Genomic DNA, 26,847 nt, shown 5'->3' with positions numbered 1-26,847 from the left:
TCTTGCAAAGGCCCAGAGCCCCAGCATCCAGACACGTCCCTGGTGATGGGGGCTGTCCAGGAGGACGCATGTATCTAGCAGACTTCTGATCACCTGCATCCATCAGGAAGGCAGGGTCCTTGGAGCTGACACCCTTACACTCCTGCCCCGGCTTTTGGTCTCTTTCTTTCTAGGTTGTGCTGCCGCGGTAGATATATTCCAAAATCACCGCAAACCTGCAGCCAGCTCTGAACGGACGGGACTGCCTACCAAACAGCACTGCCCTCCAGAACGCACCTTCCTCCCTGTGGCCCAGGTCTGTTCCAACCACCAAACCACCAGCCAGTGACATTTCAGGTGTCAGGGCCCAGCCCAACGCCAGCTACCGAGAGCTGGGCTCCTGCGTGATCCCGAGGAACCCAGCGCCGTCCCTGGAGCTGCTGGTGCCGCAGGGCTCCACGGCAGCGAGCACCCGGGGGGTGATGGCCTCACTTCCCAACTTCACAGCCCATCAGCCCCTTCCTCAATAAACAGGAGGGTACGGTCATAGCACGGTCTTGGAACAACTCTGCGAACTGCAATCCAAGTTGTAACACCCCTGAAGAAACTCCAACTAAAGTACCGCCACCTCTACTGGTGACTTACATGGGCTGCTACGAACATTAACAGTGAATAAACATGCAAAAGGAGCGGGAAGGGAGGCATGGTTCACAGCTTAAGCTAAATATATATTTAAGATTCCTAAACTTTGTTGGTTTATTTGCTTTAAAAAAAGTAAAACAGGGTATCTAAATTCTATGTTCTCTTTATCTTAAATCACTTATCCAAAGCTATGCAAGATCTGCCTGGACACCACCCAAGACTGCAATCTCAGAGACCTATTTATTTGTAAAAGAAACCAAACTGGGCTGGAGAAGAGCAGAAGGTTGATCAGAGGTATAAGAAAAAGTAATCGCAGGAAAAGATTTGAAGAATGGGGCACATTAATGGCAAAACAATGCGTACTTAAGCAGACACAAAAAGGCATATAAAATGGTGAGTGGGATTTCAAAAAGCCTAAACTTCTACAGAGCATCCGAGAAGAGAACACTTAAACTGAAGAGTAACATATTTATAAACCAGTAAGACTAGACACTTTCCTACATCAGGCATAATTAGCTGTCTTGTGACACCACCGGCACAGAGCGCACAGCAGGGACCTGGAAGAGGTCAGATATTTACACAGAAAACAAGAACGGCCAGAGACACGCCAGGCAGGAGACACGGAAGCCCAGTGACCCTGCAGCCCCCCGCTGAGCCAGTGTGGATGCCCATGTCCTACACAGCCCATCGCCCCCGTGTCCGTGGCTCCTCGAGCACCCACGGCGGCTCTCCCTGCCCAGCCCAGCACCGCCTGCGCCCCACGCGGCCCCGCCACCTCTTCCCAGCCACACTCTTACTCCTCTTGGGCCAGAACGTGGCAGATCACATCGTGGACCTCGCACAGCCTTGGTGCACCAGGCTCGATGAGACGTCAACTGGCTGCTTCCCCCACCCTCAGGGACCATGTCTTGAGAGACTTGGCCTTGAAATCTCCACAGATGGGACGAATTTGGCAGAAAACATTTAAGTGGCTTGAAAGTGAGTACGAAACAATCAGAAGAGAAGAGAAACAACGGTTGCTTATGTCCGCCTGCCTCAGAAGAACAGTCTAAAAGAAGGGACCATGGCTCCTCCTGCATGGGGGCAGGAGCCAGATGAGGACCATTGGGCTCCCCCAAGGGTTGGTTCTTCTGTGGGTCAGTGTGCTACCACCATACCCTCTCCAGGAGCCCCGGCAATAGCTAACCAGTGACTACCTGCTACCTAGGGATGGGACCTTGCTGAAATCTAGGAGAGACATTACCTAAGCCCACAGCGGGAAAGTGTTACTTGAACATAGAATCATAGAATCACAGGGTTGGAAGAGCCCTCTGGAGATCATCTAGTCCAACCCCCCGCCAGAGCAGGGTCACCCACAGCAGGTGGCACAGGAATGCGTCCAGGGGGTTTGGGATGTCTCCAGAGACGGAGACTCCCCCACCTCTCTGGGCAGCCTGTGCCAGGGCTCTGCCACCCTCACAGCAAAGAAGTTCCTCCTCGTGTTGAGGTGGAACTTCCCATGGTCAAGTTTGTGCCCGTTACCCCTTGTCCTGTCTCCAGGCACCACTGAGAAGAGCCTGGCCCCGTCCTCCTGACACCCCCCCTTTCAGTATTTATCAGCGTTGATAAGGTCCCCCCTCAGCCGTCTTTTGTCCAGACTGAAGAGACCCAAATCCCTCAGCCTTTCTTCATCAGAGAGGGGTTCCAGTCCCCTCAGCATCTTGGTAGCCCTTTGCTGTCCCCTCTCCATCAGTTCCCCGTCCTTCTGGAACCGGGGAGCCCAGAACTGGACCCAGAGCGCCAGGTGCGGCCTCACCAAGGCAACATCCCACTGACCTGAAAGGGAACAGGATTGTACCCTCACCTGGTCACCGCAGGCTGGGCCCTGCAGTTGTACAAACTGTAAGCAACAAAACTCCCACGTCTTCCAAACACATTTTTCCACGTCTCTTGAGATATTTTGGTTTTAATCAGTTCATTTTGTTTTGTTTTTCACGAGCAATTCTTCTTTTCTTCCTCCTCCATGACTCATTTTTCAAAGTTTCCAACAAGAAGAGGAAATAATTCAACCATGTCTCAAGAAGCTCTCATTATTCCTGAAAAATCTTTTAACTTCCAAACACTGACCGCTAGACAAACAGCACAGAGGCATAGCTCCCAGGCTCCCGCAACACCTAACAATCTCAGCTGCCCAATTAGGCTGCCTTGTGCTTGGTTCCCAAACGAGGTATCGTTCAAGTCACTCCAAGGCGGGTGTTCAAGATTGCCGTGCTCACAACAGAGCACCTTTGGTAAAGCCAGTGCATGGGAACGTCCCACAGGGGACGGGGACAGCTCTGCACTGCTGGCTGCCATCACCCCCATCCAGCACATGATGGGAGATAACGACTCCTGTTCTCCAAACCCTGGTAGGATCCACACTCGCGCCTGATTACTTCCAAGGAACTTACGACCGCAGCGACTGGGAACAGCATTCACCCACTCTCATAGTCCAGTTCTCAGCAAATGCACGATGCTGGGGCCAAGGACAGTTTTTTAACCCATTTCAGTCCCTGGGAGAGTTAAAGAGTTCCTCAGAGGGGAGGCAAGAACAGTCAGCACACAAGGGCTACAAGAGAACTGGGAGAGGGAAGCACCAGGAGCTCAGAGGGCAGGAGGCTCCCGACGACTGCCAGCTTCGCCTGGAGCTGTGGAGAACGCGCTGGAGTCAGTGCCCATGGGACAGGGCAGCTCGAGATGAAGAGACCATGGGGATAATGAGCACCAGGAGATGCTCTGCAGCATCAGGTGGGACACTGCTCTCACACACACAACCCTCAGAGCCACCGAACCCTGGGATCCCTGCTCGGAGGATCACTAAAACAAGGCTAGCAGGCAGCACTCGTGACTAAGTCATTTCATTTGTTAGGAAAGAAAAAAAATCCATCTCCTTTTTCCAAATGAGGACTGGTCACGGTGCCTTTGATGTCTCACAGCCAGATCGAAGCAGTCTGCTGTGTTTAAAGCCTCACCAAAAAATGATTAAACCAGCCACGAACACTTATTTTAGAAGTTAGAAGAGATGAACCCTGAAGTCCGGAAGGTTCTAGAGCTGCCTCCCCACCAGAACAGCGGGAGGAAAGCGTCAGCGGTTTTAAAGCTGCAGCGTGACCAGTTTACAGGTGACTGTAAAGCCGTGCAGGGCCACGGTCTCGACTCGCTGGCCACGAGACTCCACGTCTGCTCTTCCAATGCCGGGAGCGAGAATAACGCAGGAGCAGCAGCCTGGCGAGGAGGCAGCTGCTCGTCACCCCTTTGCTCTGGATCACCACAGGCACAGAGAGTTTGAGGATGAAGTTTAAAGCTTGGGCTCAACCCCCCGAGTCACCCATGGCTCCATCTCTAACCCCCTGCACGGACCCGCCAGAACCGCCCGTCCTGCGGGGCGGCCGGGACCCTGCCACCCAGCGAACCGCGCGTCAGCCGCCTCTCCAGGTGCTTCTGGGTGGATAGAGAGAGTCCAGAGGAAACCAGCTGCCTGAGCATCAGAGACCGCAACACCCTCCGCTAGCAAAACCTGTCTTCATTGTGCAATAACAACCTTATTCACAAGTAAAATAATCCCCTGTACCTAAACAGCCTCCGGCACAACCAAGAACTGCTACAATAATAATGCAACAAAACCATAACCACAGCCAACAGAAACTCAGTTTGCCACTTATTTCACAGAGGGCTGGCTTAGATACTGCAGTGGGGAACGTCAATAAGGAACCACGCTAGAGAGGAAAGCCTGCTGTCGGATGCACATGGTAACAGTTAATTGAGAATAACTCCTCCTCGTCACAAAGTAATGAGACTCCAAAACCAGCACGTTCACAGTGTTCCTAATTTCTCCCTAGTTCCCGGGCTGGAGATTCAATCCTCTCTGTGCCTTGTCTCCGAACCATTTCTCCCTGTGACCTTGCGATTCCAGTGCTGGTGACTACTGGTTCTCCCTTTGCTTGGGGCGCTCACATCTCATTTCATTTCTCATTATCAGTAGCACGCAGATCAAGGACAGACTCTCCTCTGCTTGAATTCTTTAGCTATCTTACAAACGAAATAACTGTATTGATTATTGCCTTTTGTCATCCAACAGCTACCAGCACAGTTACAGTACAGACAAGACAGACCCTAACTGCCACCGTGCTCTTGAAACCAAACCAACTCCTACTGGAAAGCCCCAAGGAAACCCGTCCCACAACGCAAGGTTCGGTGCATCTCTTGCTCCACCAAATCCCACATGCCCAACCCTCCAGCAGAACCTTCGCAGGAGTCCCTTTGCTTTCAACAAGGAATGACACCTCCGAATGTAACCCTGGGTGAACGTTCAAGGACCCTCAGCTCTCTCTCAAGAGCGCGCGCCAACAAGCAGTGTTTGCTTCGTGACAGGCTGTACACAGACCCTTGCGTGGCTTGCACACGGGTACAGAGGTATTTGTGTCACTCCACCTCAAACCGTTCTCCGTCTTCACTGCAATTCTCAAGATAAAACCTGCCAGATGTTTTGCCATTCTCCTCCTCTCTGACACTAACTGCTCGCAGCCCCAGCCATCTGAAATCGCAGCGTTTCATTGCATTGACGGGATGGCTGCCCAGTCCCCTCACTAACGCATTTTCAGATGAGACACCGGCCCCATCACAGCTTCCGCGCCAGGGACCTCCTGTCCCCAGCGCTGCCATCCCTGTGGAGGTCTTTTCCCACAGCACGCTCCCGCCTCCCATCAGCTCCTCGCTCAGACCTGCATCTTCGGACGGGCTTCTCCCTCAGCATCACACTGAGAGCTCCCTCCGTGCAGGCCTCTCGCCCGTGCACATCTCCCCAAATGCAGCTCGTCTCATCAGGCAACTGCCTCCAGCAATTCTCTGACAGCACTCCCCAAATCCGCTCCCACCCTTCCCCGAACAGCTCTTCTGCTCATACCCACCACGCTTCAACACTTCCTCCAACTGCCACCTTCTCCCTCCAGGACCCTCCGCCCCCAACACTTCACTTCCCGGGCAGCTCAGCGACTCCCCACCCAGCTGGCACAGCCTTCTCGGGACGCTGATCTCAAGTCCCCCAGGCTGCCCGTGGCCAGGCGTCCTCTCAGCCCACGCTCTCCCGAGGCCTCTCACCCTGCACCCCGTTAGCCCAGGGAAGTCCAGCACCTCCCCAGGCAGGGACCTTCACTTACACCAGCTTCTACGTCCCGCAAGCAGGGTGTGAGACAGTTCTTCCCACCAACTGAGGATCACCCCATTTCCAAAGCAGTCACAAGTCTCCCAAACACAACAAAGCAGCGGCCGCAGTTCGGCTCAGCGCGCTGGGTCCCAATTATCTCCATGGCTTTCCCAGTCTGCAGCGCCAGGGCACCCCACCCAACAACCCACCCAACAACCCTCGAAAAAACTCATCAGCATCTCAAAAGCAGTAAATAACTGCACGCTGCCCATCTACACCGCCTGGAGATCTTCCATCAGCATGTCACTGAAGTGATTCACCTTTAACTCTTAATAAGCCTTCTCACACATCGAGCAGGCCAGCGGAGAGTGCCACCAGCCCGAGGAGCCACTGCCCATCCCAGCCCCTCTTCCTCCAACCGGCACTTCCACAACTTGCTTTCTCCCTGAAGAGCTCACAGAACGTGAATGAAGAAGGAATGAAAACGATTACAGGTGAATACGTGCATTAAGGATTCTGATGCAACTACTAAGGAGCAACACCAGGACCACCTACTGAACGCAAAGGCATGAGGAGATACAGAAGGGGGTGAGAGGAAACACTGGGTGAAGAGATGGGAAAAGCCCTTCTGACCCAAAAGCCCTGTCTGTCTGCTGATCCATCCCAGCCCCCTGGAAACAAACACCTTCACCCCACGGCCACAATGCGCAGCTCCACACAACAAACGCTCGTGAGCTCCAGCTGCCCCTGCAGAAAGCCCCACCATCCGGCACATCAGCCATCATGGGCACTGCGCGCCTGGCTCCTCCTCCGCTCGGGGGGCAAGAGCACGTCGTGGGGCAAGAGCCAGCCTGGTGGGACGGCCACCTCCACAGGGAGGTTCCAGTAGCCACAGCACAGGACTTGGAGGTCTCGTGTGCTTCTGAAGCAGCAATTGAGAGCGTGAAACAGCAAGCCCCATCTCCCGCTGCCAAGCTCAGCTCCACATTACAGCTAATGCAACTAGTCAGATTAGTGGCTGCTCCAGCCCGCATCGAGAGTGGCATCAGCAAAAAAAAAGTGGAAGCAGGAAGATTAAAAGAAGATCCTTAAACTTTCTGTGAAAAACTGTGGAATTAGCCCGCTTGCAGAGGGAGCCTTTTCTCATCCCTGCCTGCTGGAAGCTGACTTATGACCTACCGCAGGGTTTCCATGTCTCTCCAGAAGCCTGCCCAACGTAACGGGCAGTACCATCATCCCTCTAAGCCTCTCCCCGGCAGCTCTGCGTCTCCTGGATGGGAGTTTTGTTTGGGAAGCGCTTCCTCACCCACCTCCCGCCTGTGCCACTGGCGCCCAGACAGAGCTGGGCTGGCAACCGGGAGCCCGCAGCCAGCCCATGGCACGGGGCAGGAGCAGCTCTCGGGGCACAAAGTCAACCCCGGGCTGGGGAGAAGAGGGTTCAGAGAGACGCCCTCTTCTCCTGGGGGTCCCATCAGAGCCTGGCACCCACAGCCCTGTGTCACAGGGTGGGACTGACGACCCAGGGCCCAGCTGCAGGACCAGGGCCCCATCGAGGAGCCGTGGCCCCACACCAGGAAGCCCCAGGGCCCGACCAGCACCCCCGGACCCGAGGGAGGGACCCGTGGCCCCGGGGCTGGAGCTTACTGGAGACCCCCGGGCGCTGCTGCCCCACAGCCGGGCCAGGGCCCCGCAGCCCCACGGCCAGACCCAGGACCCCACGGCCACAGACGGGGCGAACAGCACTGTTGACCCCAGCCCGCAGCCGAGCGGGACGCCCGAGCCGGACCCCGCGGCGGGTGGGTGCCACCCCCGGCCCCCCGCCCGCCCACCCGGTCCCCGACAGCGCCCGCACTCACCCTTGACGGCTTCGCCCCGGTTGAGCTGGATCTCGCCCTCGCCCTGCGGCGCGTAGCTCTTCACCACGATGAACTTGCGGCCGGGCACGGCGCTGTACAGCTTCCGCTTGGGCCCGCGCAGCGGGGCGGGCGCGGCGTGCGGCGTGGGCTCGGGGCCGGGCCCGGGCCCGGGGGACCCCGCCGGGCCGCCGGGGCTGTAAACGAAGACGTAGGTTACGGTGCTGATGCCCGGCAGCTCGCGGCTCGGCCCGCCGCGGCCCGCGGGCTGCGCCATGGCGGGGGCCGGCGGGGCTTCAGCGCAGCCCCGGCCGCCGCGGCGCCGCCCGGGCGCGGGCACCGGCTGCGGCTGGGGGGCCGCCGCCCGCCGCCGGCTCCATGGCGCGGCGCCGCCCGCCCCGCGCCGCGCTCCGCTCCCTCCGGCGCCGCGCCGCCGCCGCGCGCACCATGGCCCGGGGCAGGTGCCGCCGCCGGCGGCTCCTCCCCCTGCGGGCGGGGACGGCGGCGGCCCGGCCGCCTCCCGCCGCCCGCCCCCGGCCGCCACCGCCCCCGCCGCCGCCGAACCCACCCGCCGCCGCCGCCGCCGCCGTGGTGCCGGGGCCGCGCAAGGAGCCGCCCCCTGGCGGCCGGCGGGGGAGCCGGGGCGGGGGGGGCAGCGCCGGCGGGGCAGCCCCGGGGGCGGGGGGGGAGCAGTGCCGGGGGGTCCCGGGGGAGCAGCGGGCGGGGGTGTGCGGAGAGGAGAGTGGGGGGCAGTTTGGGGGGCAATACCCGGCGAGGCGGGGCGGGGGGCACTTTTAGGGGGGGGGAATGCCCGGCGAGACAGGGGGAGGGGGCGGGGAGGGCGGTTTGGGGGGGAAATGCCCGGCGAGACAGTATGCGGGGGTGGCAGGCGGGGGGCAATGCGGATCGAGGCAGCGTGCGGGGGAGGCGGCAGTTTGGGGGTGTGCGGGGGGGCAGCTTGTGGGGGGCAATGCCGGTTGAGACAGTGTGCGGGGAGGGGTTGCCGTTTTGGGGGCAATGCCCGGCGAGGCAGCGTGCGGGGGGCAGGTGAGGGGTGCGGTATTTCGGGGGCGGGGGGACGTGCGGGGGTGCCCAGCTGCTGCTGCCGGGGCGGGGAGCAGTGTCCTGGGGGGCGGGGGATGACAGCGGTGCTCCCCGCATGGGGGGGGGGGGGTTCCCCTCTGCCCCCCGCCCTGCCAGCCCAGCGCCCCGCGGTCCCCCCGCTCGCAGCCCCCCGCACACGGCGGGGTCGGGGCTGGCAGCGCCCCAGGTCCCTCCCGCAGCCCCCCCATCCCCGTGCTCGCAGCCCCCTTGCCTGGCAGCCCCCCTGATCTGCACTCGCAGACCCTGCTAGGGGGACATTCCCCCCCGCCGCAGCCCACAAGTCCCGCAGGTCCGTGGGGCAGCGCATCCACAGCCCCAATGGGGCTGCCCTCAACCACCCTCCTGCTGCCCCCCCTGGAGGGGCAGGGACACAGCGGGGCAGGAGGTCCCGTCCCGCAGACCCCCCCGCTGCCTGGTGCCGGTCGAGGGGAGCAGCCACCGTGGCAGGAGAAGCTGCACCATCTGCACACCCCAAAAATGGCCATACCCTGAAGGACACTGCTCCTCGCAAAGCGGGGGGCAGCCAGGAGAGGGGACGGCGTCCCTCCACCTGGGACAGTCTCCGCTGCCCCAGGAGCACCATCACCATCACGGAGCAGCGCTCCAAGGGTCACTCAACACCCAGCAGCAGCCCAGGAGAAGGAGCAGGGCTTCGCGTCTCACCCACACACAGGGTGCCCAAACCCCCCGTCCAACCCCCCACCCGCAGGCGCCAGAGAAGGCACTGCCACAGTGGGGACGGGGACAGGGATGCGCACCGTGACCTGCCCGCCTCAGCCCTGCTGCTTCAGTGCTGTTACAGTCCCCTCAAGGGAAAAAACACTTAATAAGAAATAAATAGCTACCCTTTCCTTATAATACTTCTAAATGTCACTCCAGTATCATTTTTAGTCAATGCAGAGATATTAAAGACCAGCTCAGATCTCTGAAAGGCCCCTTTATGTTTCTAGAAGCAGTCACGAGAAGCATGCAGAAAATGTAGGTATTGCAGGCAGCGCACAGAAATATCTGCCGGGTGCAGCGCGCCTCGCCGACGCCGCGGCCCCGCACCCTGCGCGTGCTGACCGGGGGACACGCAGCCCCCGGACCTGGCACCCGCGGGGCGGGCGGTGCATGGGGGGTCGCTGCAGCACAGTGCTGTGAACCCCCCCAGTGCCGCTGGGTGCCCACACAGACCTGTCAGCAGGGGGGACCCGCTGCAGGCATTTGGCTTCTCCAAGGTACCCACTACCAGCCCACCCTCCCCTGGCTGGGTCACCAATGCCACCAAGGAAGCCACCACTAAAGCCACAGAGGAACCCACCACTCCACCGCTGATCCTGCACCTCGGCACCCTCCAGAAGCTTGATGCACCATCGCTGGTGCATTGTCTCAGCAACAACCTTGTACCTTCTCCAAAGGACCCACGATCAGCGCACCCTCCCCTCGCTGGGCCACCAAAGCCACAAAGGAACCCACTGTTCCACCCCGACCCTGGCACCCTCCAGCAGGTCTATGCACCATCACTGGTGCATTGCCTCAGCAGCAACCTTACATCCATCATTTTTCGTGTGATTTTTTGAAGATGCCGCTGCTGGACCAAGAGCCGGTCCTTGCACGAGCAACGTGAAGATCAAAACAAGAGCCCCGAGTCCCCACGGCTCCTCTGGAGCGGCAGCACTGGGGAAGCATTAATCGCGTGCCTCACCACCCAGTTCCTATCTGCCATATTGATTTTGTAGCACACTCATTTTTTAATCGTTAAGGAGTTATTAAGTCAAAATGTCTCAGAAGCCTCCATCTATTATATCAGAGGTACATTTATAACAAGTTTTGTAATAATTTCAAAGAATAGCACTGGTTTTGTTTGGGCTCTTTTGGCAGGCTCAATTTCAATTAAAGGATGCTAATTAGCTTAATCATATTTCATGTTAATGCCCGCTTGATAGAGACCTGTGTCAGTCATGCAGCTGCTCCAGGTTTGGGCTCTAGTCTGGGAACATTTCCACATTCCCAACTGGAAAACGTCAGAAAAACTGCCTGGACTGGGTTTTATGTTTTCCGTCCATCAGGAGCGGAGCATCCCTTGGCGCGTTTCCACAGGAACTGACAATGTGTCTCTTCACCTCCTTTATCGCCCCGCGCCACAAGGCACCTTGATGCCCGGAGGAGCGGGTTTCATCCTTTGTACCGGCCAGTTCAGCTGCAGCCCGTCGCGGCTGGAGCCGCAGCTTATTTCTGAACAGCAGCCAGGGCGCCTCGTATGTTATGAATAAAACAAACACCGCCGCAGCAGTGTTTATTAAGCAGCTAAGGAGCTTCCTAATGTCCCCAGTGGATAATCGTGATTTCGCCGCGCACGATGCCCACATCCTCCTCCTCCTCGCCGAGACACCAGGATGCCCAGGCATCAGAGGAGACCGCTGCCCACGGGGTGGCGAGGGGGCAGCTCCAATAAAACGTAGGCACTGCAAAAAAGAAGCAGCCCTTCCTTTTTCTGTGCGGAGATCCTGCCCCTGGGGATCACAGGGCTCTTCTCTTTACAGCGGCTGTTCATCTGGAACTCGTCCGTCCCAACTGCACGTGGGATTCCACCGCAGGGACCGGAGAAGGACGCTGGGTAAATCAGCCAGCAGTAGGTGTCCCTCAACCAAAGGGCGCTGGCGAGAGGGACCGTCTGGTCTGACAGAGCCTCCGCAGCAGGTGGAAGACTTGTCCTCTCATCTCACACCCTGCCTCTGCAGCCGGCAACCTGCTCGGGGAGCCGGCAAGCTGACACCAGGTTCCTTTGGAGGCTTCGTCCTGCGCAGCCCACGTGCGGCACTCCTCCTGGTCAGGTCCTGCGGAGGGGCTGCTCCCAGTCCGGGCGCTCGGGTTTGGGTCTCCTCCAGATAAACGAGCGCTCAAGAAATGCTGCTGTAAGCCTATGCAGCAGCATAAAAACCTGATGGCACGTCTTTGGATGAAATTTCTGAGCCCTCACACTTGCTCTGCCTGTTGAAAATAATTATTTGAGATGGACTTGGTTCCATGTCTCACGCTTCTTACACATATTTAGCCCCCAGGAGCACCCAGACTCAACAGTGCCTGGACACGGTGATGGAGACCTGACCATCGGACAGAGAGCCTCCACCAGAAGCAGTGTTGGGTCCCGGTACGGAAGAGCTTCCTCAAGAGAGCAGGCTCTGGGCTCAAAAAGCCACTGTCATTTCTAAGGGAAGCCAGACATCCCTTCCCCAGGCGTGTGGCAGGGACGGATTCAAATCACCGCAACTGAATTAACAGTCTCACAATTACTTCAAACACATCGAGCAGTCCCAAATACCCAGGACGGCTGCTTGAACTTTCACGTGCTCTCAAGGGGCTGATCAGAAGAGAATCAGGTGAGTTCTGGCTGAAGGATTCTTGGTTTAGGTTTAAGCAACCATCCTCCTCCTCCTCCTCCCTTCTGTGGGGAGTTCCTGCGCACGACCGTCGCGGCGGAGCGCCTGCGGTGCGAGGTGACGGCACGCCGGTTTTCGGAGAGCGCAGCCGCTGGTTTATGGGCACTTTGCGGCCCAGCAGGAGCCGTGACGGTAGGAGCAGGGGACGCGGCTGATCCAGGCCAAGAGGGCTGTGGGAATCACTCAGGGTTTGTCTGGCCACATTCCTGCCTGTCTCCGGGAGCATACTCAGGTGTTGGACATTTTCATGAAAGTACCTATCACAGATCCTGCATTTTTTTACCCTTTGAGAGCTGAATATCAGATTTTGTGTTGCTTTAGGATACAGAAAGGTTTTTGCACGGAGGAACTTCCTACTGTTTTAAAATGTGCTATAAACGGATCCCTTCAGGAATGAAATGTATTTGGCAGCTTTGCAGTTAACCTCTCAGCCTTTCCTAGGAACCGTGTGACCGCTAAATTGTTCCTGTCCACAAGCCCCAGCCCCAAAAGCATGTTTTTGTTTTGGTGTTTTTTCAATGAGTTGTCTCTGGTGCTGGAGTTGCCTTTCACTTCAGCCACGGAAGAAAGGGTTTGTAGGTTTGTAGGCCACTCCTCTTGCTCTGAGAGCATCTACCTGCTCTCACACAGACAGCTCCGCGCTCACGGAGCACCTGGAGACGATTTCTCTGAAGGAACCTGTCTGGAGACTCCTGTACCCAGCGCGTGGTGGGAAGAAGCACACGACGCGTGCCCTGCCACGGGTCGTGCAGCTTTGTCCCGCAGCGAGAGCGGCACATCTCCTTCGTGAGTCGCGCTCTTCGGTGGTTAGGCAAGAGAGATTTTGGTATCACACAGGCAGCATTAGAAAGTCCACCAGGTCTTTCTGACATGGCACCGTTAGACAGAATCTGACTGACAACCAAACACTGCTTCTCGATTACGGCACTTACTATGTGTCCTTTGGAAGAAATGCTTTTGCTGTTCTGGAGTTCCAAATTGTTACTACAAGCGTGGCTGACAGATACAGAAATAGACTGGGTTTGATGGAAACGATTTCAGCTCCAGCAAGAAAATAGCAGCTTTGTCGCTTCTAAAACTTTCCCAGATTCACAGAATTGAACAGAAGGATTGAGGCTGGCAGGGACCTCCAGAGGTCACCCCATCCCACCCCCTGCTCAAGCAGGGACACCTGCAGCTGGTTGCCCAGGACCATGTCCAGGTGACTTCTGAACATCCCCAAGGACGGAGACTCCACAACCTCTCTGGGCAACCTGTGCCCATCAATCTCAGAGTGAAAAAGTGTCTCCTGGTGTTCAGAGGGAACCTCCTATGTTTCAGTTTGCCTCTGCTTGTGTCACTGGGCACCACTGAGGAGAGCCTGGCTCCATCCTCCTGGCACCCTCCCTGCAGGTGCTGATGAGATATCTCACATTGATGAGATCCCCCGAGTCTCCTCCAGGCTGAACCACCCCAGTTCTCTCAGCCTTTCCTCGCAGGGGAGACGCTCCAGTCCCTTTATCATCTTCATGGACCTTCACTGGGCTCTCTCCTGTCCGTCCATCTCTCTCTTGTCCCAGGGAGCCCAGCAGCGGACCCAGTGCTCCACATGTGGCCCCACTGGTGCTGAGCAGAGGGGAGGGATCACGCTCCTCAACCTGCTGGAGATGTTTTGCCTAAGGCAGCCCAGGACGGCATTTGCCTTCTCTGCGGCAAGGGCACGTTGCTGGCTCGTGTTCAACTTGGTGTCAGCCAGGACCCCAGGACATTCACAAAGCTGTTTTCCAGCTGGGTGTCCCCCGGCATATATCTGGGCTCAACGGGAATTTCCCTTGGCTGTCCATTAGCTACTTTGGGAGCAATCTTGAATCCAGAAATGGGAGAGATCTTCAGAGACGTTCTGTCCAGGGTTATCACCTGGGTCAGACAACGACAAAAGGACACAGTTCTGTCCAAAATTCAGGAGGCGGTTCCTGACACTGAGAGCTTTATGCCTCACCACTGGGGCTCTTCCCAGCCACAGAAGCGGAGCAGGACGCCCCCCTTCTCTGCCCCACGCCCCCCGAGCTGGGTAACGAGGCAGACCCGGGCTGACGTTCTGGGGCCGACTGCTGGTGCTCTTGCACAAAATGGTTCTATTCCTTCCAGTTCCTAGAGCACGGCTCATTTAGCTTGCTGTTCGGTCTGCTGAGAAACTTCTGGTCTCAGATCATCTCTGCACAACTACATGAGAATAGCACAGTCACCTGCTAACGAGAGCCAATTAGTGGCAGATTCCCACTGTTCGGGAAAAGGAAGGCAACGGGAGAATGGGAGTCACTCGCCCTCCCTGTTCCTCCTCTGACAGCCTCCAGACCAGCGCTACAGCTAATTAGCACAAGGGCCTGAGCAACGATGTAAAGCAGGAGGCGCAGAGCGCTCGGTCAGATCCTGGCATCGCCGAGAGCAGCGGGAGCTTGGTGGGGATCCTTCCCGAGGGAAATGCCATGTGGGACGACATCAGCCATGCAGACAACACGAAAACCCTCGGAAGAGGAGCGTTCGGCCGAGCAGCGCTGGCAGTCGTGACCTACGAGATGCTTCAGAAACCTGGCGTGAGAGTCTGCTGGCAAAGACACGCTGGCCAAAGCGGCAGCGGGGAGAGGTCCTGCGGGCACCCCCCTCTCCGGGCACTGACCTACGCTTCCCTGCAACGGTCACTCTGGATGATGAGCTACCTCCCCTGCGGTACCAACACCTCCCCTGGCTGTGGCTACAGCCTTACAAATGCGTCTGGAGAAGACGGAGCGGAACTGGAAACCCAAGAGAGACAATTAATTAAAAGGTTTTGTCTCCTTTATATAATCACAGATATTGATTCACTCCTTAAAGCACTCTGTTGCATCCCAGCCAGTGAAACATCCCCAGTGGTAGTTGGATTTGTGCCTCTCCACCCTGACAGCTGAAAGTGTTTTATATCACTGGGTAGCTCCATCAGATCTTAGAGAGTCCTACTGAAAAGACAAAATATAGTTTTATCAGTTGACAAAGAGGATAACGGGATTTCTGAAAATTATGCCTCTAATCCTGCCTATCCTGCAAGATCATAGTCCTTAGGAATTTGGACAACCTGTCTGATAAGCCTAGCAAATGCAGGAACAGGCGACCGCTATGAATTAACATGCACCTCGCTCTCTGGCAGATGCTCTTCGCAAAGGTGAGAGAGAGCCTAGTTCTGCTGAAGGCGCATGACAAGTTTACGGTAGAGAGTAACTGAAAGGAGCTGCAAGAGGATTCCCAAAGCCCACACCTCACTGGAGGATGGAGGCAAAGGTCCAGGTGGATCCTCGCAAGCTGCTGCCGATCACGACAAGATATTTCAAAAACTTTGCTCCAGGAAAAAGAAAGAAAAAGAAGAATCATTTCAGCAGTACCTCATGGTCAGTGTTGCCCAGGAGTGAAAGGAGATGATTAATCAGTCCCTCCCATGAACCTTCCAATCCCAGAAGGTCTGTGGCTTTGCAGCTCCTAGAGGTGTGGGAACCCATGCCATGTAGAAGGCAGGAGCTACTTTGTAAGGGAGAAAATCATTTGCAAAGCCTACGACTACAAAACCTTTAACATTCTGGCTGCTAAGCCCTTACGTGTGTCTTGGTCAAAACCCAATGCCCTGCACATGGCATTCAGCATCTGCTCTGTGCAACTGGTTTTGGGGTACACATTCGATTCCTCATAAACTAATGTTGACATCACCACCTCCCTGTACATGGCCAGACACCGAGCAGACCTAGAGGTCTAGAAGGACGACTTCTAGAAGGTCCTCCCCAGGTGCCCAGGCAGCTCCACAGAGCACCACGGCAAAGGCTGAGATAGATCTGGTTACACCTGCACAACTGGGAAACAACTTCTGACTCCGCAACCCACGGCTTGACAGCTTCTGCCTTCGCTAAAATTACCTTGGGAAAACCATTTAGGTGGTACAGGCATCTGGAGCAAGAACCACAAGGAGAATGAGTTGAGACTTTCACACTGTAGTCCGAAATGTTGGTCCTCAAAATTGTCCAGCTCTTGTCACATCTTCAGAGCCTGACACTTGCAGTGTTTCTCCAGTGCCGCCAGCAACACCCCCAGACCCCTGAAGTGCTGCTCGGGGGATCTCAACCCTGGCCGTGTGGGCAGCACCTGAGCTGCTCTGCGGTGACGAGCACTGCTCCCTCCCCGACCTGCTAGCCCAGCCAGACTTGCCTTTGCCAAGCTAAATACCCCAACTCTCGTAGCCTTGTTTCAAGAGTCAGCACGAAGATACAAGTATTTCTATTCCAAACACGACCATCGTTACTCTGAGCTCTGTTACGCTGATGCCATGGCTCGGCTGGACTAACGCCCGTAGATCATCACCCTCTTTGTCCTTGCCATTGGAGATCCAGAGTTTCCTAATGGATCCCACTCTAACAAACCCTGTGCGCTCTAGCAATCATTTTCTCTTTGTGACAGTAGCTCTGAGTTACTTTCCAACTCTCTCTCAATGGTTGATTTAAATAATTTGACCAAATGATTTTCACTCATTCTGCCCACATAGCTCCTCAGTCACAGGAACAGTGGCTGGGAGACAGCCACGGTTGAGTCCATAAGTTACTGGAACTGCTTGGAACTGTTAAAGGATTAAAATAAGGCCAAAGAAGGGGGACTTGCAGAGAAGCATATCCCGCCCTGCCAAAACGCAGTTCAGAACATCCCCAGAGGGAGGAAAGGCAGCTGTCACCCGGCGCGGCGTGCAAGGTCACACAGCAACTGCTCCATCGCCTGACCCAAACTTCAGAAGAAGCCCTTGGTGCGAGAGGACACGGGACACTCCTCAGATCCAGAGAAGACAGCAACTTTGCACGAAATGCCCACTGTGTCGGCACTGTGCAGAGTTGTCTCTCGGCAGGTCTGTAGCCCTTGTCTCCCGCTCCTTGCACAGCTGAGCGAGGAGCCGCTGCCATTGCTGCGGCACCGGGAGAGCAGGAGGTGCTGGAGGGAGCATCTGCGGCAGCCGGTGCGGCAGTGGCACCAGAGAAGACAGCAGAGGTACCAACCTGAGCAGAGCCTGGCCGAGTGCATCCCAGAAACGTCACAGCCCCTGACAGCAAAGCCCCTACTCGGGCATTGGCTCTGTTTAGAAAAGAGCAGCTCCGAAACTTGGACTGTAAAGCACTTTACCAAGAATGCTGGGGCCAAACTGTCCCGGCTTTGAGACATGAAAACCAGCGCAGCCTGGGACGTGGCCTCTGGAGGACATCCAGGGTGGCTGCAGCCATCTCCTTGTCGTCTGCACGTCACTCAGATCCAGATCTTCAGTCAGTAATTGCTCTTTTACTAAAACTGTCATCGCCCAAAGACTGATCAAAGACAACTGCTGACCTGTGTGGCGCAGGGGAAGAGATTCCTTCTCAAAGGACTGGCAGTTTGGGAATACTGATGTTTTCTCTTCCATAACATTGTAAGACACTGAGTCCTGAAGAATTTTTTGCCTGAATTCGTGGTGCCATGGATGTTTCTCCACCACATGCTGCACCTCCAGTGAGGAGGTGCTGGATCTGCTGGAGACGCAGCCCAAGCCAGCAGCAGCGATGAGGAGGCACCAGGAGCACGCCGGGCCCACTGAGACCACGTCTGCGGCTGCCGGGAGCTGCCAGGTCACATCTCCAGGCAGGTGAGAGAGATCTGGAAATTATTATGGCCCTGCTCGATACACGGAAATAATTTTTTTCCTTTTCCTTGTTTTATTTTCCACATTATTGTTTGGACAGATCAAAATAAGGAAGAGCACAGAGGAGATGCTGGACACAAACACAGATGCTGTTTGAGCCCCAAATCAGGAGTTCAGGCATTTTGCCCGACGCTGTGTTGCAAACAGATCTGTTTTCAGATGCTCCGAGACCGCAGGGACCTGGGTCCATCGCTGATGTCCTGGAGAGCACTCATGCACCTCACCCCGTCCCCAGTCACTGCCTCCGCCCGAGAGACAGCGTGAAGGCTGCGATGAATATCCCAGCCCCTCGCGTCACAGGTCCTTGGTACTCAGCCATTAAATCAGCCCTTCTCCTTCGTTCCCGGACAGGCAAACACTGATGCCTTGTCATACATGACCTTCGGGACTGGCGTGTCCCAGCACTAGCGAGGGAAAGCCACGCTCCTGGGGCTGCTGCTCAGCTCAGCAGCTGATTCACCGCAGGGGCTGCAGCGGCGACGCGGGTCCTTCCCTGCGATGGAGAGGGGCAGCAGCGGCAGCAGCTCCGTCCGTGGGGACCGTCCCCTGAGCACAGCCCAGCCCCGGGGTCTGCTCGGGCAGGGACCCTCTGGCACCGCAGACGCTCGGTACTGGTGCTGCAGGGACTCTCACGCGTGTGACGTGGCCGAGGAGAGTCACTGCCGAGGGAGAGCATTCATAATTGAAATTTCCCTGCAACTCAAATTAATTTTCAATTTTGTTCCCTTGGAAGGAAGGACGCGTCTGTGTCAGATGCCAAATCAAGGGGATTCTTTGTGTAGGAAGTGTAATTGATTCCCATTTACTCCGCATCTGTATTTCTTAAAACAGGGAGCGTGCGTGAGTCATAGGCCTGGGCAGCGCGGGTTGTGCCGCTGTGAGCAGATGGGCACCTGGGAAGGGGCCGATTGTCTGCCCGCCGCCAGAGGTGTTTTGCCACCACAAAGTCTGATTCAGGATCCAAGCAGCGACACAGTTCGTGCAGATGTGGTGGCAGAAGGCACCCAGAACACACCGCGGCAGCGGGGCGACTTTCACACGGGACCTGACCCCAGCCTGGCCACCACGGTCACCCAGCGCTCCTCCAAACATCTTCAGCATCAGGAGCTGTGTCCCAGCTTCTGGCAAAGCGATGCAAAGACAAGTCCTGCAGACAAAGACGGCTGCAGTGGGTGGAAATGGTACCCAAAGGCACTGGAAATGGCCCCCTGGGTTGTCCCTCATCTCTCAGTGCTCAGTGTCAGCGACTGTGCAGAAAATAACACCTCTGAGGCTTCCACCACTAACCCTGACCAGCGGAGATCTACCAAAGGCACTGAAAGAAGCATCTGCGAGGGATCACTGTGAATAGGGGCTGGGGTGGCCTATTTCTTACTGCCCCCGCTCAGCAAACACTGCACTGAGCAGCAGAAGTACTCGGGGTGTCAACGCAAACTGTACAACACATTTCACCCCCGGGATAATGCAGCATCATGACCCGGTACTGGACTGCAAGAATGCAAGTGTCACCCCAGGAAAAACAGGGGAATGACTGCTTGGAATATGTAGTGAGCACAGCAACAAACCCTTTTGTTTAAAATGAAACATCTTGGATCTAGGACAACGAACCTGCAGGATAAACTATAGGGCAGAGTCCCCAAAGGGTAGATTTTTCACTCTGCAAAGTCCTTCTGTCTACAAAACATTGTGATTCTTTTGCTAATAACTTGTCATACCTGTAGAAAATCTTTTTCCTTGATATTTAATCTCTCTATACACCAGTCTAGGGAAATAATAAAGCCAGATCTGCTTTATTTTATGTTATCAATGCTTTAATTCTACTCAAAGTTAGGCCAACTTTGTATAAAGCATGCAGCGCACATGACTACCTTTAGCTCCGGCACAGTGAAGAGCAGGAATGGCACATTCAAAGCACTTACTTGAGCCCGACTGCACCGCACTTACTCACCGAAGTAAAGTCACCGTCCGTACAGGGGCAGCTCCTTTGAATACAAACTACTCTTTAAGTGGGCCGGCGGGTTTGTCCCATAACTTTAAAATATCCCACTAACGCCTGCAAGACGAACCAAGCCAGGCATCCCCAAACAGTGGCTGGGGAGGCTGAAGCTGAGTCCACGCAGCGTAACGCCGAGGAGGGGTGGGGGCGGCAGGAGCCACCACCGTCAGCGCTGCCGCGGCTCAGGGCCGTGCCAGGCAGCACCGGCACCATCGGCACCATTTGGGACCCCCAGAATGGCTGAGTGCCACGCGGCTCAGATCGCATCTCGCTGTCCTTCTGGCAGAGCCCACTGACATGGGCTTTGTGTGCCTCAAAGTAGCCACGGAAAGTGTTATGTGTGAATGTCAGAGCAAGTAATTCTCACACCGTGTCTCTGACACAGAGTCCTCACACCACCTCACCCTCCGGAGTCACCCCAGAAGCAGTGGGTGGCAAACATCTCCACAGCAGGGCAGAGCACGCCAAGGACAAGGATTCCCACAGCCAAGCGGACCTTATGGCATCCATAGCTTCACATGGAGAGACCGCCTCTTCAAAATAAAAATGATTGCACCTTGGGGTTTCACGTTGGAGGGAGGAGAGCGGCGGTGCAGAACGACTCCACGAGCTGGACCCACAGTACTAATGAAGCCAGCAAGAGCTGTGCCCTGGCCCTGCAGCCAAGCAGCCGACGCTGGCTCCCATGCACAGGTCTCCCCCCACGGCAGAGCAGCCCCAGCCCCACCAGCCTGGGGACACGGCCACAGCCGCGCTGCTCAGCCGGTGCTCTGACCCCGCTTTACTTACTGGAACAGTCGTAGCTGTTTCCAACTCACCAACGGCCAAAGAGCACCCTAAGGGTTGTATCTGCGTAGAACTACAGTAAGTGTAAATTTGACCGGCGGTGCCCCGGGCCGCAAGCGCTCGCTCCCCGCGCAGCTCCCGAGGAAGAGCATCGCACTGGCAGCAAACGCACTTCTGTGCTGCAAATTCCCTCCTCAGCTTGTTTAGCACCAACTTCGTCTTGCAGACACGCCGCTGAAGAGCTGCTGAAGTCACACGGAGTGACTTCGTTACAGAGCACTGTACGACTGCTCTTAATATCTCCAAGTCTGGAAAGTCTAACCCTAAAACTTATGCCATAAGGACGACTGACGACAAGCTGTGCACCTGAGTTGTAGCTTTGCACGGAGGTGTGAAAGGCGCAGGATATGAGTATGCCAGTTTGCCAAAGAAAAGACGACCTGACGGCTGAAAAAAGCGAAGCCCTGCAGAGACGTAAGATGCTGAGTAAGGAGCTAAGGCAATCCCTGAACCAGCAAGCAGATCTGGCGAAGGTGGAGGCCCAACTACAGGGTCAGGAGAGAAGAGCCCAAGTCCCGCTGCGTGGAGCCATCTCCCCTCTGACTTCAGTCGTGGTGCTGCTGAAGAGCCAGGGCAAGTCTCATGGTAGAAGAAAATAGTTCGAGAAGGGGGAAGTGCTGCCAGACACGGCAAATTACAGAGCGTTCAGGCTGGTTATCAAGCACAGAGATGACCAGGTTTGTGAAACACGAGTAGACTTCACAGTGACTAATGTCCCACCCGGAAAGGTCGCAGACCTCGTGGGATGTCTGGACACGCTGGGGAGGATCCCTGGGTCTGTGAAACGGGGAGGGTGGGAGAGAGCAGCTGGAGGCAACTTTTAGGGAGCTGAGGATCAAGACCTGCATGTTAAAGTTTTCTGAAATACGCTTGGCAGCATACAGAAGCCAGATAGAGGAGCAGGGAGGTAAAATCCCACTGCATGACTGAGAAAACGGCATAAAAAGAAGGATGTGTTCTGATTAGAAACTGGGGAAAACTCTGAAAATATGATACCCATGCAGGAGAGGCATACTACTTCAAAACCACAGCGGAAGCAAGCTGCTGGGATTTAACATTAACAAGGTTACAGGAGAGCATTACAGCTAAAGGGGTAGAAAAGCCGGCATATGCGGAAAAGCACCTGCTTTGGCATGACTCACGCTGTAGGGGTGAAGCCATAAAGAGACAGGACAGACGCTGGCAGAAGTCAGATATAAAACCGTGAAGAGCAGTTGCACAAACAGAATGGAAAAATAGAACCCCCAAACTAATGCATATGCTCCTCTGCACAGGCGCTGTGAGGCTAAGAAATGAGACAGGAGAACCAGAATGCCTAGCTTTAATAAAAATATTGCGACAGTGGATGCACTGGAAGCTCAGAGGAAGAAAGACACAGTAGGAAAGCGTAACACAAAGCGTCGGGGATCGGCAGAGGGGGCACCGGCAGGGAGGAGGTGCGGCGTGGCAAAGACGGCTTAGAGCTAAATCAGGTTAAAAGCACCTGTGCCAACAAGGACCACAGACGTGCCACGGGCTGATGCCCCAGCAGGAGACGTCCATGGTCAGGACCACGCTCACGGCCACGCAGGCAGCACGGGGATGCTGAGTGCAATCTGCCGGAGACCGGAGCGGTCAGCCAACGCCCGGGGAGCGCGATTCCCCAAAAACGCTGCACAGACCGAGCAAACACCGTGTCAGGGCATGACGGCAAGATTACATTTTTAGGCATGGCCAGCAGAGCAGCCAGGCAGGGAATCAACCACAGGAAAATGCATTCCTGGCCTCACACTAACCAGTGAGTGTGCTGTAGCTCATAATCTTATTAATTAAGAGTCATTATTTAATAGTGGCCCCAATATAGCTAGGTTGGTAATCTTGCTGAAGCAATGGATGCCAATAAATCAACGGCCATTGTGCTCAGTTGAAAACACAGGGACTTGAAAATTCATAAAAACTAATTTTGGTAATAAGAAACTAAAAGGGACCATTAAAAGTAAAGCCTTTGCTGGTGTCCCGGAGGCTATTTCAAGACACCTTTTCGGATGCTCAGACACATACCACCTGTAAAGAAGAACTTCAGGAGGACCTAAAGGCAGCCAGCAAGACTAAAGAGTAGCTGAGTAAGTAAGGCTATAAGAAGAAAGAAATGCCAGTCAAAAAGACAAAAGTTGTATTTAAATGAGAATAAACAGAATAGATCATGCATTATTTTGTTAAATGGGGGAAAAATGAAAAAAGAAATATTAAGAATAACGTGTAGGAACCCCAAAAACTAGTAAGTCATTTTTCAGAAACATCAAGAACAGAAAACCTGTCAGGCACTTAAAAGACCAATGGCTAACCAAGGGATAAAAGAAGTGCTCAAAGAGAATAAAGCCACAGTAGAAAAACAAAATGAAAATTGCCATCTATGTTTTCAGAAGATTGGACAGACATTGGTGATGATCCCACACTCTTGCTGACTGACGGCGTATCGGACACTCTGCCTCGGCCCCGGCAGGAGACAACAGAATCGCCGACGGGCAACGAGGCAGCGAGAAACCACCAGGAACTCGGGTTTGAAATGGCTGAACTACAGAGGGTGGTGCGTAACCTCTTCCTCTAATCTGCTTTCGGCGCCAGAACGTGGCAAATGGGACAGCAATTTTTTAAAAAGTATCCGGGGGAGAAATGGCACACCATTAAACCTGCTATCTCTACTGGCCAAATAGAGAGACTATGTAAAGATGAAGGCTACTGTACAGATGGACACACAGGAATTTCTGGAAGAGCCAATCCGTCTTTGTGCATCTCTGCGCAGTTCTGATCTCTTGCCTCCAAAAGGCTGTTGCAGGTCTGGAAGAGGCCAAGGAACTGTGACCGGGACAAGTAAAGGTCTACGATGGCTTCTGCACAAGGAGCAACCTGACCGAGTTGAAGATGTCGCCGCTCATTGCAGGGGGATTGGACTGGATGGCCTTTAAGGGTCCCTCCAAACCCAAACCGTTCTGTGATTCTCTGATTCACAACCAAAGCATCCTCAGCCTAGGAGGAGAAAACCGAGGGGGCATGGCAGAGATCTGTGAAACCAGGGGTGGGACTGAGAACATCAATAGGGATCTGCCGTTCACGGGCAGGAGCTGGACGGTGTAAAACAAAGCAGGGAGAGGGCCGGTCCACGCTAGAGAGAAGGAGATACTTACATAAGGGTAAGGAAGCTGCAAAATTCTCCCCTGCCTGATGTTGCGGAAAGGAAAGTTTCCGTGGGCTTTAAAAAGCCACAGAACAAACTCAAGGCAGAAACCTCTCCACTGAGAGCCATTAAGTACAAAAGCGAGCAAGTCTGGGCCCAAGGAGGACTCAAAAGATAACGCCTGACTCAAGGCGCTCCTACGGGAAGAATTCCCCTTGCAGCTCCGAGGGGCACTTTTTACTTTCCAGATCCATATTGACGTACGGAAAAATTATACCAACTTGTACCTGTGCCAATACTGTCTCGCATTTCTGTTAATTTTGCCCTTTCCTGATGCTTAATCCCATCTCTGTCTTGAATTCCATAGGATAAACAAGCCCATTTTCCAGTGCCTTTGCATTAGTTAACCTTGTGGCAGGGACATGGAGTTTAACACAAGAAGGAAACGCCGTCTCGCTCAGCTAAGGGACTGTGCCGCAGGATGTCATGAATGCCAACAGCGGAGACGACTTCAAAAAGGGATTAGACAAATTCATAAAGGACAATCCACCGCTGGTTAATGGAAACGATAATCCATAGGCAGCTTTGTCTCAGGGAGCCCGCTGACGGCTGCTCACCGGTTACGGGCAAATATGTCACGGGCATTTCCTCTATTTTGTGACTTTTCCCTGCATCCGGGGAACAGGATCTGGGGCGCACAGAGGCCCGTTCCCAGGGTGGCCACCCCCGTGTCTCCTGGCCCTACCAGCAGCCCTCCTCTGCTCCAGCTTCTGTTCATCTTTTTCTGAGCATTTGTAACGGTGAACAGTACACAGTATTTTAAATAAGGTCTTACAGGGTGTTGTACAACTATGGCAGCATTTGCCTTCACGTCACAAGAGACACTGGCCGTCATCTTCTGATTAATATTCCCAAACATTTTCCTCTATTGTTTCTAACAGATAAGACAACTATGAACTCATAGTCAAAATTTTTGTTGTTATCTTTTAAACACAGCTTGCTTACAGTTTTATCTTATTTCTTGTTTTCCCACCCTTCCAATTCTTCCTAATATTCCAGCCCTCCTAAGCACTGACTTTACATCATCAGTGAAGTTCAAGAGTGCTCCTCATGTCAAGGACACTACAGAAAACACTAAAGACCACTCACAAGACCAACACTTGATTTTTCCTCCTAACCTCCTCCCGCCCCAGCACTTCCCCTCTCAGCAACCCGCTGCTCTTGCACACTTAGACCCACTGCTTATTTACATTACACCTCTGCACTGTGCCGTGTTCTCCAGGAGAACCAACCATTTCGCGCAGGGCATTAAATCAAATGTCCGCTGCTGCCCAGACCGATTAGATCCGCTGTGTTCACCTTTGCTGGGGAACTGCACATGCAGCATGTATAAGCGCAGGAGGGCTCGATTTGGTGATGGTACAAAAAGATGCACATGCTCCCTAAAACCTGAATTGTGGATTATAGAGATAAAGGGCAAGCCACAATAAACCACTTATATATGTTACATATGCGTATATAAACATGTGTGCATCTTCACAGCACTGTAAAACATGAATTCAGCTTCCACGTACTCTGGCCAGGAGGAGACTCCACCTGTCCTCAATCCCCGTGTGACCGCGGGCCAACCCCTGCCCACCTTTTCCGTGAGCGAGACTTGCCTGCTCCGCTCCGAGCCTCCAGCTGCAGAGCACCTGGCACTGGAGACAGCGATGCTCTGAGAAGAGGACCCTGTCCTGCCCGCTCCAGGCTCTGCGGGTCAGGGCTGGTGGCAGTGGCGGGGTGACGCAGCCTGGGGGAGGCTGCTGTAACACCGAGGCTCCCCAAATTAACACCCTCCCCCGTGGGCACAGGTCGCAGAAACAGTTCTCCATGGGGGCAGCAGTTCCCCTTGTTGCCTTAACCTTTGTGGAGCCACTTCCCAAAGGTCCAGCTCCCCCCTAGCGTGTTTTCTCCTGCTGTCGGGCAGGACATCCCCACCCACTGCCTTGTCCCCCCACCTCCCTTCTCCAACACCCACATGTCACTGTCCCACATTTCCTTACAGCATTTTCCACCCGTGCGTCCTCTCCTCGTCCATACCACGCTGGATCCCTGGGGTTCAGCGGCCTCTACACCTGAACACACGCGGTCCCCCTGCCCCAGCGATGCTCTTGCAACGCTCCAGCAGCAGCAGAGGCTCCGGGTGCTGGCACAGCCCCAGTCCCCATGGTCTGGCCCGAGGCAATGGCTGTGCTACCACAAGCCCGCAGCTGGCCCCCCTCTTGGAGCCTGGTGGACGGGAGAGCTGCCTCCTTTGATTCACCTGCTTGGACAATACATTTAGCTTTCATTAATTATTTTTACCTGCCTCTCTCGAAAGACAAAAAGAGCAAGCTGCAGGAGATGGACCCCCCGATGGGTGTCCGCAGCCCAGCTCTGTCCCTGCACACAAGGGGCCATCTCGCTGGAAAAGCCTTCCTCCCCAACTCCTGCGGCTCCCAGCACCCTCCAGGTGCCTTCACACCTTGGGAGCTCCTCACCCACTTTCACACCTTCTCTCAAACCATCGTCTCGCCGATGCCTTTCATAGGTGGTGTTGTTTCCCTCTCAAACACAAACACTGCTAATCACCTTCTCCTGTGCTGTCCTCAGCCACAGGCTCCGCAACGCACCCGAGGCAGAGGCAGGGGATGCCAATTGCTATACAAAATGAGGTTGTATGATACCCTATTTACAGCAGCTCCCATGAAAGGGTGATCTCTACCACCACCCAACAGGTACCTCCCCTGCTCCGGGTCTCTGCCAAGGCTCCACGCCAGCCAGTCTCTCCCACCGACTGAAAATTGCAGAGACACAAAAGGCAATACAGAAAACTCAAGCCCGCTCGCCACCCTTGGCATCCCCGGGTAGCAGAAGGCACCTGGGACCCCCTCCCAGCTGCCCACCCACCTGCCTGGCTAACCGAGGCTTTTGGGACAGGGCCATGGGCCGGTCTGGC

At 55.1% G+C, this 26,847-nt stretch overlaps 1 protein-coding gene across 10 annotated transcripts in view; it reads right to left on the bottom strand.

The window, feature by feature from the left end:
• SHANK3 (SH3 and multiple ankyrin repeat domains 3) overlaps positions 1-26,847 on the bottom strand; it is a 378,942-nt gene that overhangs the window by 188,743 nt on the left and 163,352 nt on the right. For all 10 annotated transcript variants that reach the window (XR_012585285.1, XM_074573072.1, XM_074573077.1 and 7 more), the window contains exon 13: positions 7,639-7,832. Coding sequence is in view for 9 of the 10 variants with exons in the window: in XM_074573072.1 (XP_074429173.1) it covers positions 7,639-7,832 (194 nt within the window). In the remaining variant the exon portion in view is untranslated. The remainder of the gene's footprint in view (positions 1-7,638; positions 7,833-26,847) is intronic.

This window comes from Larus michahellis, chromosome 1 (assembly GCF_964199755.1).
Source record: "Larus michahellis chromosome 1, bLarMic1.1, whole genome shotgun sequence".
In the NCBI taxonomy this organism is placed as follows: domain Eukaryota; kingdom Metazoa; phylum Chordata; class Aves; order Charadriiformes; family Laridae; genus Larus; species Larus michahellis.
This window is presented reverse-complemented; position numbering and strand designations above follow the sequence as displayed.